The sequence below is a fragment of the Papaver somniferum genome, chromosome 5 (genome assembly GCF_003573695.1).
Source record: "Papaver somniferum cultivar HN1 chromosome 5, ASM357369v1, whole genome shotgun sequence".
NCBI classification, from domain to species: domain Eukaryota; kingdom Viridiplantae; phylum Streptophyta; class Magnoliopsida; order Ranunculales; family Papaveraceae; genus Papaver; species Papaver somniferum.
Window position 1 is genome coordinate 115,781,419 of NC_039362.1, and position 16,362 is coordinate 115,797,780.

The 16,362-nt window shown below is 35.8% G+C and overlaps 1 protein-coding gene across 1 annotated transcript; it reads right to left on the bottom strand.

Annotated features, from left to right (window-relative positions):
• Positions 1-4,198: 4,198 nt before the first annotated feature.
• LOC113279491 (protein CUP-SHAPED COTYLEDON 2-like) lies at positions 4,199-15,770 on the bottom strand. Its single transcript, XM_026528185.1, has 8 exons — positions 15,587-15,770; positions 15,200-15,483; positions 14,601-14,970; positions 14,331-14,531; positions 13,993-14,120; positions 13,210-13,236; positions 4,462-4,704; positions 4,199-4,366 (listed from the first exon to the last, which is right to left on the bottom strand). Exons 1-8 carry the CDS (start codon positions 15,768-15,770, stop codon positions 4,199-4,201), a joined length of 1,605 nt encoding a protein of 534 aa, XP_026383970.1.
• Positions 15,771-16,362: the final 592 nt, after the last annotated feature.

Sequence of the window (16,362 nt, forward strand, 5' to 3'; positions counted from 1 at the left end):
ACGTTTCTATGGGACAATGAAATACAGGCGTGTACACCAGCCCGTCGTCTGCACACCAGACTAATCGGCCAAGACCGACCAGATTTGGTCGCCTCGAAACGCGCGCCCAAAATTGGCATGACGCGCGGCCTTTGTGGCACAAAATATCTGTCACAAATCAATCCTAGCCGCTCCTCTTTGCCGGACAAATTGAGCGATCTAGATTACACTTTCACGAGACAATGAGGTATGGACATGTATACCGACATGCCGTCTACACGCATGCCCAATCGGCCTTGCCAAAATCGTGTCCCAAGCTTGGATTCGACCAAGCTGAAGAGTGATGCTTGCGCACCTCTTCATAAACCCTAATTCCACTAACGTTCGCAGATGAGTGTCTCAAAGATCATCTCGTCCGTTCAACTTCACCTGCTTGGTTATACAACGCTGGTCAGGAGTTAACTGGTCAATGAGGTGTCGTGGTGATTACCATCCGTCACTATACCAAACTAAATGATCGGCCAAGTCAGAACTTACCTGTACATCCCCAAATGATCACTTGAAGATGGCTAGACATGCATCTATTTTAAGACGCTTAATCGTGACTTACTCCATTAAGCCTTAAAACAGCGATGCTTCACTCATGCTAAATACATTCGATACATTACATGCATAGGATTCACACGATATTTCATAAATATCGACTTCCTAAATAACTTAGTTATTTAATCTAGCATTACATGCTACTTTCTGTGGGTCCCACGATCCACATACTCGAGACATCAATCATGTCACAAACTGGGGGATACATACTGGGGTATTGGTCTGGTGGTTTACAGCGTGCAGCGCACAACGCGCCATCACAAGAACGTGTCAGGAAGTCATGGACGGTTATTGATGATGGGATAAGTGGGCAAGACTGATCGTGTAACACTAACACACTCAACTCCACTACTCCACTTTCTCCACTTCCCATGAGAGACGTGGGTTAGGCTCAATGACTTGTATAAATAGGTTCTCCTCCCTATTTTCAAAAAAGACAAGACAACAGAAGCAAGTGTTGATACAACCGTATTCAAACACCGGAACTGATAGCTTACATTCTGCAAGCCAGTTCAGCTTTCTGATACAAGTCATACATAGCCAACACCTTCTTCGCTTCCCTCCCTAAGAACAATCCCATCTCCTTCACTTTGTGACCGAAGCAAGTCTGGAACGGTCATTTCTTGGTTTAGGCCAGAGTTGTACAGATTGATTTCTCGAATCACAAGCACTATCGTGCAGTGCATTTGTTTAGGGTTTAGATTCATTCCTCATCCACACACCCCAAATTACCAAATTCGGCAGGATTAGTTTTCACCCATAAACAAAGATATACACTATGGTTAGGTAAACCGTAACCGAACCGTGTAAAAAGACTATGTTCAATATGGTTAGCCGAAACTAGTCTATAGTTGAACTAAAAAACTTAACATTCATTTTCATGTTCACAATACATTAATATTGAGTCATAATTATGTGATCAAAGGGGTCTAGTGTTAATTAGAGGATTGATCAAATGCAAATTACTTTAAGGAAATAATTTAATTGCAATTGAATCACAATCGACATAATTTATAAATGTAAAGAGTACAAGTACTTGAACTATTTGTGAATCGGCTGAGTCATAGTACATGGACCGGTTTGCAAACTTACATACAATGACCGAGTTCCGGAGTCAACAGAACTACTCAGTTCATAAACCCGTTTGCACGCTTATGCAATCACCGAGTTCCGGACTCTTACAGAACTTTTCAGTTCACGTACCGATTTGCACACTTTGAACTAATTCAAAGATCCGGAGTCTATATAACTTTTTAGTTGACGTACCAGTTTGTAAACTTTGGACCTTTTTCGGTTCCAGAATTCACAGAACGTTCAGTTTATGTACCGATTTGGGTGCTAAACTGGTTTTAGAACATATAATTGTTTTGGCTCGCATACCGTTTTGATTATTTTAATCTGGTTCCCTTACCACAGTTCCAACATGGTTTGTATACGAATATACATACCTATCTGGATCACAAAACAAACATATTTTCCCACGATGTACATATGAATATGCATATCACACAAATCTGAAAGTCGATATATAGCTACTCTGCTACGTGTACGAATACATGTAATACGTCTTTAGACAAATTCCGAACATAGTAGTTCTATATTTCTCTAAATCGATTCGAAACATTCCTGATTATCATCAATGGCACATACAAATGTTCCAGGATATTTTCAAATGATAAACTTGAATCATGATTTGGTTCCGAATAATAAATTGTACTCCATCGAATTTGATCAAGTATGAACAAATGTTCATTAATTAGTCATTATATTTCGAGAAATTTGTAAACTAAATAATTAGTTCTCGACTTGAAATTCTTGTCTATGCAAGCTAGTCTATTTAGTTATGCGACAATCGTCTCAAGATAGAAAAGTGAATATAACTTGAGAAATAAGTGGCTCTGTCTTCACTTACCTTTTGTTGATGTAGTTCTCCAAAAGCTTCGGTTGATCATCGCCTTCAAACGGTGGAACGCAAATGATGTCTGGTTCATTTCTTAATTCCATTATCCTAAACCGAGACTTAACTAATTATACACTAGAAATCAAGATATAACTTTGAGAACTAAATTTGACAACAAGCTTGATATAGCAACACTTGTGAGTTCGACCGAGCAATATTCTAACAAGACATATCTCTGAAAGTAGTTTTATTCAATTTTATTGTGTTTAAATATAATTAAATTTTTTTACTATTAAATATAAAAATATATAATACTAAATTTACTAATTGTCACTATTATTATGATTGTTAAAAAATTATTTTACTTTACCACTTTTTAATATATATATATATATAATTTCAAAAAAAAATCAAACTAAAATTAAGTAATTTTTTAATATTTGTTTATATTTTTAATATTGATAGATTAAATGAAATGGTATATAAAATAGTTTGAAAACAAAAAATAATAATATTTAAAGAATAAAATGTAAGAATAAAAAATTGATTGTAAATAAATTTAAGGTTAATTTTTGTCATTTATAAAATATAATATAAGGACAAAAAAGATAAATCATGCATTAAATTTAGGTGGGACCAAAGCTTAAGCTTTTGTCGCTTTTAAAAGCTCTTCTTCTCTAGCTTTTAAAAGTTGGGGAATTTTGGAAGGGTTCCGCCTATTTGCCACCCACACTTTTCCTATTTGTGCCATCTCCACTTATCTTATTTACCACCTATATATTTTTTTAAATATTCTAAACACCACCTCTTGACTTTTCATTATTTACACCCAACAATAAAACCACTAAATACTAAACCAAAACAGAAACCCTAATCACAGATTAATCTCCCACCGGGGACTTTTTTTTTTTTGGTCGATAAAGAAAAAATGGATTGATCAAAAAGATGAGGGTACAAAAAATCTTCTACCACCCACGAAGATTCAGAGAAAAATCTAAGTTCCAAAGCAGTAACATGCTACTACTTGAAAACAAAGATTAAGAAGCAAGCTACTACTTGAAAACAAAGATTAAGAAGCAAAATCACTCCCGTAACCAATGCAAATGCCCACCAGCTTAAGGACGATCGAAATAGGCAGAAGGCCAATTCTGAATTACATCTGAGTATGAACAATTCTTGACATCTTTTAAAACTAAACACCAAGTTTACATTTCATATTGCGCTTTGCATATGACTGTTGCTTCAGTATTCTGTTTTCCTTCGAAGACTCTAGAATTTCTCTCCTTCCATATGCTCCATAGAGTGACTGCTGGGATAATACTCCAAATTCGTTTTTGCATTTTGTTGTCATGAGGAGAAGACCAAGCAAACAACAGAGATATCACATCTGGGAGCATTGTAAAGAACCACTTTAACTTTTGAATGAAGTGTGTCCAGATTTTTTATGCGAAAACACATAGAATGAAAATATGATCCGAAGTTACAATTCATTATAGAATAAACAAGTTTGCGGCACATCCATTCTCCTTCTTCTTAACAAGTCTCTGGTAGGTAATCTTGAATGAACTAAAGTCCAAAGAAAGAAACCAGTTTTAGGAGGTACCTTTAATTTCCAAATAAAACGGAAAATATGCTCCACAGGTACCATCAAATGTGCATCTGTCAGTTGGTCATAAGTTGACTTAACTGGAAAAAAAAACATTTGATGGATAGATGTTATTCCAAAACATCCTCTTCCTCTAGCTTGATCTTGACATTATTCATATCCCTTTGTAGCCAAATCATTTCAGCTCTCATATTAGAATTTAATATTCTAGGAACACCAACATCCCAATTCACAATCCATTTCCAGTAAAACACTTGGACACAAAATTTTTCCTTTTTCTAGAGATATTGAACAAGTTAGGGAAAACTTCATGAAGAGGAGATGAGAGAAGACAGTTATCAAACCAAAATCTGACCTTTGTGCCCTTGTTTACCTTGAATTTGATGTTGCTTCGAAAAATACTGCTACATTTCATAATACCCTTCCAAACAGATCTACCAAAATAAATCTTAGGACATTTTGATAACCAACCTACCCCATCAGTACCATACTTTTCAGCCACAATTTTTCTCCACAAAGCGTCTTCTTCATTGGCAAATCTCCATAGCCACTTGGTTAAGAGAGCCTGATTCATCTTCTTCAAATTCTTAATGCCCAAGCCACCAAATAATGGCAACTGCAAGATGAAACTTAGCTTATATAAAGACAACTCTCTTTATTGATGTTTAGAAAATCTCTCAAAACTAAACACAAGCTCTAATCTTGCTCATATGATCAACCACAACTTTAGTGATCATATATATATAGAACTATGAATTCCTTTTCCTAGTCCTATTACCTTATTACATGTCTTTCCTTTTCTTAGAACTAGATGACTTCTAATTCCTTTAGGATTACATCAATTTCCTAATCTTGTCCTAACCAGCTTGTTAGTGACTTCTATGTTGAAGTTAATCCAACATTCTCCCCCTTAAGATTCAACTGTGCTTGTGAGAAATCTTATACTCCTATTAATTTCCTCATTTCTTCAAACTTGATCCGAGATAATTCCTTTGTCAATATATCTGCCTTCTGCTCAGTTCCAGGTATGTGTTCTACGTTAATGACCTCCTTCTCGATGCATTCTCGTATGAAATGATACCTTTTGTGATGTGTTTCGTCTTCCCATGAAACACTGGATTTTTAGTGAGTGCAATTGTAGACTTATTATCAATCTTGATGAGAACTTTTTCAGGTTCTCTTCCTTTGATTTCACCCGATAATTCTTGAATCCATATTGATTGTTTAGTTGCTTCTGTTGCAGCCATAAACTCAGCTTCACAGGATGAGAGGGCAACAGTGTCTTGCTTCTGTGAACACCATGTAATAGGTTCTACTCCTAGATAAAATATATGACCAGTTGTGCCTTTTCCATCATCTTGGTCAATATTATGACCGTTGTCACTATACCCAACAATTCCTTTTGATCCTCCTCGACCATACTTCAATCCACAGCTGATTGTTCCTCTTAGATATCTCAATATCTGCTTTATTACATCACCATGAGACTTGCGTGGACTCTGCATATAACGGCTTGCTACTCCCACAGAGAAAGCCAAATATGGTCTTGTGTGTAATAAGTATCTTAGGCATCCAACATTTCTTCTATAACTCGTTGAATCAATCTCTGATTCTTCTTGTGCCTTTGAAACTTTAAGTCCAAACTCCATTGGTATCTTAGTTGGATTACAAGTTTCAAGTCCTGCTTCTTTCAGAATTCTCCTTGCATAAGCTTCTTGTTTAATCTGAATCCCATCTACTCCTTGATGGACTTCTATGCCAAGGTAATAAGTGAGTTTTCCGAGGTCTGACATCTCAAACTTTGATGAGATTTCTCTCTTGAACTCATTGATCACCTTAAGGGAGTTTCCAGTCAAAAATAGATCATCTACATAGACTGCAATCACAAGAAGCGTTCCCTTTTCTTCTCTTCTGTATACAGAAGTTTCTTTAGAACACTTTATGAATCTCATTCCCTTTAAGATTTGATCTAACTTTGTATTCCAGGCTCGAGGATCTTGTCTTAGACCATATAGAGCTTTTGATAACTTATAAACCTTATGCTCTTGTCCTTTTACTTCAAAACCTTCTGGTTGTTCAACATACACATCTTCTCACAATTCACCATGTAAGAATGATGTCTTAACGTCTAAGTGGTGAATTTCCCATGAGTTTGATGCTGCCTCTGCAATTAATAAGCGTATTGTTTCAATTCTAGCAACTGGTGCAAAAACTTCATCAAAATCTATGCCTGATTCTTGTATATATCCTTTAGCTACAAGCCTTGCTTTGTATTTATTGACAGTACCATCAGCATTCCGTTTTATTTTGAAGATCCACTTAAGACCAATCACTTTTACCCCACCTGGCTTATCAACTAGAAACCAAGTCTTGTTTCTGTTGATTGAGATAATTTCTTGTCTACATGCTTGTGTCCATTTAGTCGAGACCTTTGCTTCCTGAAAATTCCTTGGTTCATCATTAACAGAAAGTAGCATTATCTCACATTCTTCTGCAGCTTGAAGAACATAATCCTCCAGATTGTGGCTTTTGTATCTGTCTTGTTGATTTTCGCAGTGGAATGGGCTGAGTTATTTCATCGATCTCTTCTTCTTCTACTTCTTCGTTATTCTCAGTGTTTTCATTATTCTCTTCTTCTTCTTGATTAACATCATTGTTTCCATTGGTATTGATGATTATGGGTCCTTCGCCTTCATCAATTACTTGACCCCATCTCATGTGAAACATTCCTGGATCCCTAATTGGTCCATCATTAGTTTCTTTCCAGTTCCAGTTTGCTTTTTCATCGAATACCACATCTCTACTCACTATCACTCTTTTCGTTGTTGGATTGAATAATCTGTAAGCTTTGGATCCAGGCTCAATTCCTAGATTCACAAGAGTATGAGATCGATCATCCAGTTTCTTAAGAGTTGCAGAATCAACTTTTGCGTATGCTTTGCAACCAAACACTCTTAAATGATCTATGTTTGGTTTTCTCTTTCGCAAACTTTCATATGGAGTCATGTCTTTCAGAGATTTCGTAGGTATCTTGTTTATTAGGTATGTGGAGTGTCGTACAGCTTCTCCCAATAGATAATTAGGTACCTGCATAGACTTTAAAGAACTTCTTGTCATCTCCATTAGAGTCATGTTTCTCCTCTCCACCACTCCGTTTTGTTGTGGTGTATATGGTGTTGTGAGTTGCCTTTTGATTCCATTTGACTCACAGAACTTGTTGAACTCTAAGGAAGTGAACTCTCCTCCTTTATCAGTTCTAAGCATTTTGACTTCCTCTTTTAACTCTTTTTTATCAGATTTCTGAAAGCTTTGAATCTATCAAATGCTTCACTCTTTTCTTTCATAAGAATAGACCACATATATCTTGAGAAGTCATCTATAATAATAAATATGTATTTGTTATTTGCAAGGGTTTGTGGTGTAATAGGACCACATAAATCAGCATGAAGAAGCTCTAAAGGCTTTGAGGCTCTGAATGTTGTTGCTTTTGGAAAACCTTGACGCGTTTGTTTCCCAACTAAATATGATTCACAGATCCTTGATTCATCGTTTATCTGTGGTAGCCCTCGAACCATCTTATTCTGAGACATTGCCTTTAAAGTTCTAAAGCTTATGTGTCCTAATCTTGCATGCCACTTCCATGTCTGATCTTCCAGTCTCATATTCAGACACAATGTCCTTCCAATCATGAGACTTATCTTGTAGAGTCTATTCTGTGAGCGTGAGACTCTAACTAAAATTCTTCCACTTGGGTCATGAACTGTTAGATAATCTTGTCGCATTCTAACATCACATCCAACTTCTGTAGCTTGTCATAAACTTAGAATGTTGCTTTGTAAGTTTGGGATGAAGTAGATGTTTGTGACAAGCTTCTGTTCTCCGGTCTTGCTCTGAAATAGAATTGATCCTTTCCCTTCAATTTCTACAGAAGATCCATCCCCAAACTTCACTTGTCCTTTGATTTTCTCATTGAGTTCAGAAAAGTAGTGTCTCTTACCAGTCATGTGATTGCTGGCTCCATTATCTAAATACCAGATTCCTTCTTCTCCATCCTTTGATTCGTAGTTCTTTGGTATTAGTTTCCCTTCGTTTAAGAATACAACTTCGTCCATGAAAAGAGTTGTATCTGCTTCCCTTGTTTCATTCTTGTTTGTTTCTTCCATCTTTTGTATTCTTTCAGGGCATACAGAGGAGAAGTTTCCTGGTTTATCACATCTGTAACAAATAATGTTTGATTTATCCTTCTTTTCTTTCCCTTGGTTTTGATCATTCTGACTTGTTGTTCTATCTTATGAGTTAAACCTTCCTCCCCTTCCTCGGCCTCTGTTTCCTCTTCCACCTCTTCCACGACCTCTTCCTCTTGTCGCAGAGTTTTGTTGGTAAGAGTTTGTGTACAAGAGTTTTCCTTGAGTTTCTCCATTGTTTTCTTCATCAAGGATTCTCTCTTCATATGCTTTCAATCTTCCAATTATATCTTCATAGCTAGTCTTCTTTAAATCTAAGACTTGTTCGAGAGAAGCTATGATATGAATATACTTGGATCTTGGTAAACTATTGAGAAACTTCTTTACCAGTTTATCTTCATCAATGGATTGTCCAAGTGACGTAGATTTTGAGGCTATCTCTGATAGCTTTCCTGCAAAGCTATCAATAGTATCAGTGTCTTTCATCTTCACTCTTTCAAATTCAGACATTAAGGTTTGCAGACGGGCTTCTTTAACTCAATCAGCTCCGAGATTACGTGCCTTTATTGCATCCCAAATTTTCTTTGAAGTTTCCTGTTCACCAACTTGTAGAACAAGACATTCTGGTATTGCTTGAAAGAGTAAACCTATAGCGATATTGTTCTTATCTGCATCATCTGTTCCTAGTTCAATTGTATCCCACACCTTGTAGATTTTCATCAGTACCTTCATTCTCATGGCCCATACTGTGTAGTTTGTGGCGTTGAGGATTGGAACTTGTATTGATGGTGGCGTGAACTGTTTTGCACCCACAATGGTGGTTTCGTTTTCCATGGCTCAGAAACAAGCTCTGATACCAATTAATGGCAACTGCAAGATGAAACTTAGCTTATATAAAGACAACTCTCTTTGTTGATGTTTAGAAAATCTCTCAAAACTAAACACAAGCTCTAATCTTGCTCATATGATCAACCACAACTTTGGTGATCATATATATATAGAACTATGAATTCCTTTTCCTAGTCCTATTACCTTATTAAATGTCTTTCCTTTTCTAAGAACTAGATGACTTCTAATTCCCTTAGGATTACATCAATTTCCTAATCTTGTCCTAACCAGCTTGTTAGTGACTTCTGTGTTGAAGTTAATCCAACACCAAACTCCTTCCTTCTGTATAGCACATTCCATTTAACCGAATGCATTTTCTTTCTTCCTCCATTATCATTCCATAAAAAGTCCCTTATCACCTTCACTCGATGAACGTCCGTTAACATATGTAGTGGTTCATCTATGAACGATTTGAACAAAAATATTTTCTGATTCGTAGTCGTCCAGTTTCGGCCAATTGGTAGTTGTTGTAGTTTTCCTGATTTGCAAAACGATAGTCATGTTTGGCTGCATGAATGATGTTTGTAGTGTAAAAACTAATTAGCTCTCAAAGAACACAATAACAATTTTGGTAGCGATGAGGAAAAAGTAATATCATGGCCGATAATGAAGGTACATGAAGAATCTTATATTTGATGTTGATTGATTAGTTCAGCAATCGGAATTTATTGAATACGACAAACTGATAGCAAACTGTAGCTATATTTGAAAGGAACGGACTCGCATTTTTTGTCAAGACGTGCATTTGTACCATCTATTCTTTGACACTTTCCAGTACTAAATGATAAGTGCTAAGAAATAACAAATCTAAACATGGTGGTGTACTAATTAACATGAATTCTAACCTAGGATTAATAATTTTTTAAGGATGAAAACAAAGATTAATTGAAAGAAAACAAATAAGAGTGAGGATAGTTCCAGTCAAATTTGATTTAATTTTTATATGTGGTAAATAGGAAAAAATAGAATTGAAAAGTAGAATTACTATAAAAATTCTGATGAGAGTGGCAAATATGAAAAGTGTGGGTGGCAAATAGGTTGAACCTTTTGGAAGTGCTTTGGATAAAAAGCACTTTAATTCTTTTTCACCAAACACTAATTTTAAAAATTATTGACATATATAGGTTTTGAAAAGTGCTTTTAGAAAAATAAAAACATTACCAAACCCATCCTGACACTGATTAATCGGGTCTTCATGACTTTCACAAAGACCCAAACATGATTACTTGTAAAATATTTTTCAAATCAACAAAACCAATATCGAGATATTGACATGTTCTTGCAATATAAGTCAGAGTATCATGACTTATTTCGTTTTTAATATTTTGTGTGGTATTTGACTTTATCAACGAATATCAACATAATTAATACAAGATAATTTAACCAGTAATTAAAAATTACCATATCGAATAAGAAAAAAGAGTTGTAGGATTACTTATCATGATTGAAAATTAAAGTTTTAGGAGAAATATATGAACTAAAATAATTCTCGGAAAAAAAAATATATAATCTTCTAATAGACTTCCACTTGATTTTTCTAGGGTTCTAAAGAGAGAGCTTAATGAATCTTCTATCATGTTTATAACAAAATCGTATTAGACAAGATAAAAATAACTTAATTACAAACCTTTTATGTAGTAAATCTAGCAAACAATTAAAAATTTTAAGGCTAACAACTTTTTATCTTTTGATAAGCTCCTTTTAAAAATATTTTTCATATATAAAATTTCTTTTTTTTATAGGACACTAAGGGCAACTGCAGTGGTGCGATCAAAACCAAAGATCAAAGATCAAAAAAAAGATCAAATTTTGGGTTTAGTCCGTGTTGTGACGCAACGGTACAGGATTAAAATTTCGTCAGGCGGACTTTAAAAGTCCGCCCCTTTTTTTTTTCATTAGGCGGACTTTAATAGTCCGCCCCATTTATATTCCATCAGGCGGACTTCAAAAGTCCGCCCGTTTTTTGTAAAACTCCATCAAGCGGACTTTATAAGTCCGCCCATTCTTTTCCAAATTCCATCAGGCGGACTTTAAAAGTCCGCCCATTCTTTTCTTTTTTATTTAATTTCAATTTTCATCGGGCGTAATTTAAATCTCCGCCCGTTAACAAGCGTAAATTTATGTTACGCCCAGCATCAAACGTACTTTAAATTTACGCCCGACTATATCAGAATTTGGGATTTGGTCGCGACCATATTTGGTCTGGAATTTGATCTTTGGTCCAAATTTGATCTTTACTCCGTCCCACTGTGTTAGGATCTCATCCCATAAATTTGGTTATACTCGCCCACTGTGGATGCTCTAAGCCACTGTATCACCTATTCAATGACTCACCTACCTAATTTCCAGGCTATGAATACAAATTCAAAAAAAAAAAATATTTGGTCAACATGTTTTGTTTAATAAACGCATAAGCTATAAATAAAATTAGGGGTAAAATTCAGATATACTCATGTTTTTTTTTTTTGCATTTCAAATGTACCCCGTTTTTCTAAATTTACAAATATACTCTTGTTTTGACTTGGTCCCATTGTTTTTTTGAAAAAAACGGTTTCCATCCAATTAAGTGCAAGGTGGCAGTTATCTAATCTATTAAAAAGTCCTATTTACCCATGAACCACATCCCTTTTGTGCTTGGTTGATTTTTCACTAACTAAAAACTCGGAATCCTGAATTTTGGAATGATGAACCCATGAACCATTACCCCTGAACTTGGAAATGATGAACCCTAAACCTTGAATTTGGGAATGATGAATCCTGAAATAAAATCCACAAACCCTAAACTTGGAAATGACCGACCCTGAAATAAAATCCGTGAACCCTGAACTTGGAAATGATGAACACTGAAGTAAAAACCATGAACCCTGAATTTGTGAGTAATGAACCCTGAATTTAGCTTACATATCCGTGAACCCTGAAAATTATAATAAAATCCGTGAACCCTGAACCCTAAACCGTGAACGCTGCACTTGGGAATGATAAACTCTGAACTTGGGAATGATGAACCCTTTTGGGAATGACGTAACGAACCTGAAAATGGTGAAACGATCTTGAACAGAGCTCGACGAACCTGAAAAATAGTGTAAAAGGTTAACATGGCAAAGAGTAAAAGGGTAAATAAGTAAATTATGGTGGGACTTAACCAAAATAGATGGAAAAGTTGACGACGGTGGTAGATTTGCAAATGTCAAAAAAACGGGGATACATTTGTCCATGGGGTATTTCAACAGGAGCACATCTGTATATATTTCTAAAATTAGCGTATAAAAATTATGAATGTATAAACTGATGGACACCAAATTCCGTATACCCATTGCTCCAACATTAGGTGTCATTTATGCGGACTTAATTATCCCAATGTTAACTAAGTTTTTATTCTTTAAAAAATGAGATCCATAGATGTCTTTAGTTTTACATTTTTTCCCAATTGTTGTTTTTTACCTAAAACATAATGTGATTTCTCCTAATAATATATATAAAATTATAACTTAACAACAATAAAATTCAGCTAAAAGAGGAAGGACGCATGGAATCCTAACAGATGTAACTGGAAATTGGGAAGGTAACTAATTGAAAGTTGACGATGATTATAATGGATGTGATTAAAATCTTTTCTCAACCTACGGTTGATAATAAATTAAAAGATAATGCAGCCCTATTAAATTTATACTGCTGAATTAATTGTGTAACGAGTGTATGATTATAATCATCTCATGGACTTTAGTCAAGATCTAATCTAAATCAGATAAAAACCGTGTAAAAAGTTAGGGTTTGGTCTGGAATGCAAAATATAGATTTTACTAGCCAAAGTTTTCATCAAAGGATTTTTTTAATAAATTTTTATCAGATTAATTACATCTCATTTTAATTTCTTATAACAATGTGAAATTTGGAAAATACATCTTAGTAATGAATGAAGGAAATCAAGTGAAATGAATTGCTAAAATTGTATCTATATCTAATATACTATCCATGTGATAAGAAATACGATGACTACCCAATATTTTCATCGTCGCCGGTATTAGAAAACATGGCAATTAAAGAAATACCTTTTCCTCCCGCAGATAGTTTTTAACCTGTTTTGCGCATAAAGCACCAAAACAAAAACAAAAAATATGAAAGCTTCTGAAATGAATTTTCAGGATAGAACACTTTACATGGGCTAGTTGAAGTTATTTCTCGCTTTTCAAGCTTTTATATTTTTGATTTACTTTTCTGATTCGTTTTCTCTCTCTCCGATAGAGGTTCAAGCTCTTATATTTTTTATTTATTTTTCTGATTCGTTTCTCTTTCTGATGGAGGTTCAGATTCATGTCCCTCTCTGTTTCTGATTTTTTTCTTTTTTTGCCTTTTATTACTAATTTTTTCTTGAAAACTTGTCGAAAAAAGATTGTAAACAGCTTCAAATTATTATTAACTAAGATTGAAATAATATTTATGAGCGGGGCGAAATATCTATCTACTAAGATACTAAAAATATGCTTCAAAAAGAAAATAAAAGCGTATAACAAGATGAAAATTTTGTTTACCACATGGATTGACACCCAATATTAAGAGCAATGACTGCACTAAATTTGGGGGTCACATTTTTAAAAAAGATGAACTTCCTAGTATTTGGGCTTCGATGGCAGCATGCCGAATACCTAAAGTCAGAATTCCATTATACTTGTTGAACCCATTATAGAGTGCCAAAATGAAATACTAAACTCTAGGTACTTGGGTAGTTCGTAACTTCTCAATCACTTCCTACCGGAGATAATTGGCAATTACCTTGTTGCATTCCTTACAAAAGAGATCCTAGATGTCACTACCGGAGATAAGAAACCCATTACTTGAAAACTGAACGAAAAATAACTAAGCACATGAAAAGATCGAAAATACATCTTGTCATTGCCAGCAAGCAAGTGATGCCGAAGGCACTTGGGGTCTATAAAGACAAGTTGAGATTTAAATGACAGTCCTACATTAAAAAACAAACACACTTAATACTTTACCAAGGCTGCCGTGCTGATAGCTTTTGGAATCCCCCTAGTGGTATCCCAAACTCCTAATAATAACGTTACCACACAAGCTGGCCGCATTCCAACCCCCGGGGCCCCACCTTCTTCTTCTTTTTTCTTCTCCAATTCCTTGTTACATCAAGTCCACATGCAATCAAGTTCTGTTCTACCTAGCGGCATTTGTACTCGTTCCACCTTGGGCTGCATTGTTTCATGAACCCAAGAATTGTTGATATTGTTCTGATATTCAGGATGGTAACGGTGTTCCGACAGTGGAGCAGCAGTAGTGGCAACAGTACTCATTGGTGACGGTGAAAAGAAATTGGGGAAGTATAGGTTATCTTGCAATGATCTCAAACTCGGGAATAACCCTGTAGGATAATTGAGATGATAATGACCATTCCCACCTGATTGATCCATTGGATCAGTACATGCGACACCTGCATTACTGATCATGCTGGACGTAGACGACGACGAACCAAACCTACTAGTACCGGTTCCATACAAAGGATTGAGATTATCTACGACCACAGCGTTCGGTACAACGATGTTATTAGTGGAGAAACAGGGCACGTGCTTTCGAGTGTTGTTATCGCTCTCGTAATTAGAACAGCTTATTTCATGATCAGTTGCGGCGAAGCCGGCTGATGAATCAAGGAGCGGCGGAAGGGAATTCGAGGACGGAGAACCAACATCCGAGCTGTAGCATCCTACACCACCACCATAACTGACAACGCCAAGCCTCTTTCCTCCACCCCAACCGCCAGTTCCGCTGCTCTTCTTGAAAACCCTTGAAATTACGCGTTCATCCTGCAAGTACAAAGCCACATCAAAATGAAATGTTAGATAGACCTCGATGTCTAATAACACTGTGGGACCTATTTAAGTCAACTGAAAATTACTAACAGCGATGAGAAATCATAAAAGATAAAAAAATAAATCAGATTTTGAGATTGATCGAAGGATTAGAAGAACAAAAAAAAAAAAAATTGTACCAAAGAGATTGATGAATTGATCGAGGGGGGTCACATATACGTACCCTAGAGGTTTTAGAGAGATAACGATAAGAAAGTTTTCCTTCAAGACGATATTCATGCATTACCCAATTACTCTTTTCACCTTTAGGTGCTCTTCCTTTGTAAAATACTAATGTCTTCTTCATCCCTAGTAAAGAACTCGTTTTGGAACTATAAATTTCTCTATTTTTCCCAGTTGCTTTCCAATATCCAGCTTCAGTGGCTCTGTTTGTTCTCAGACCAGTTGGATATTTTCTATCCCTTAAACTGAAAAAGTACCATTCTTTCTCACCCATCTTTGCCTTTTCTGCATATTAGATTAAATCACACAGTTCATCAGCAAAACTACACAATTCGGAAGTTTACATGGAGCAAATAAAATGGGTTGCAAAGAGAGTTTATAGTTTTACCTGGAAGCTCCCAAGGTTCACATTTGTTAAAGTCAACTTCAGTAATGGCTCTGCAAGTAAAATTACTGTCAAGAACTTTTTTGAGAAGGTAATAAGTTATGAGTTCTTCATCTGTTGGGTGGAAACGGAAACCAGGAGGGAGATAAGATTCATTGTTGCTGTCGATTTTTAGAAAGTTATCCATGATGGAAAGGTGAAGAAAGAACAAGTGTGTGCAGAAAGAGAGGACGGGTTTTATACAAGTTATAAGGGTAACCCAGAAAAAAGAACGCCTTAGCTTTTTAATAAATTTACTCTCAGGGTAAATAGAGGAATTTAAGAATTTATAACATTCATGAAAATACGAAATGAGCAGAATGCAACTGAACAGGAATAGAAGAGAAGTGAACCAAATAAATAGAGGGAAGGGTTACAGGGCTGAGGGGATGAGTAGCCGGTAGACTGCTAGCTAGCAGCAATGTGATCATACGGATTTGATAAATCGAGTAGTACTAGTACAGTAAGCGACCGACCAGAAGGAAGGAGAAATAATGGGGTATGATATCTGGGTGAAATCTGTTTCTCTGTTTTGTCCTTTCTCTGTTTTTAGCTCTGCAGTTACTTCTGCAACACTTATCATGCAAGGCTCCTCTCTTCCTCTAGAGTAGACTCTCCATATATCAAGGTTTGAAAAACGGCCGTTTTTTCCGAAAAAACGTCCGTTATAACGCTCACGCCCATATACCGTGCCCGTGAGGCTCACCAACACGCTTACCTAAATAACACCGATAAATAGG

Bases quoted from the DNA above. Each gene is read 5' to 3' on its own strand.
- LOC113279491 (XM_026528185.1), bottom strand. From the start codon at position 15,770: ATGGATAACTTTCTAAAAATCGACAGCAACAATGAATCTTATCTCCCT. The intron at 14,532-14,600 runs GTGTCGCATGTA...ATTATCCTACAG, and splicing joins CAGCATGATCAGTAATGCAG to GGTTATTCCCGAGTTTGAGA. The intron at 4,367-4,461 runs GTAAACAAGGGC...CAATATCTCTAG, and splicing joins GAAGCAACATCAAATTCAAG to AAAAAGGAAAAATTTTGTGT.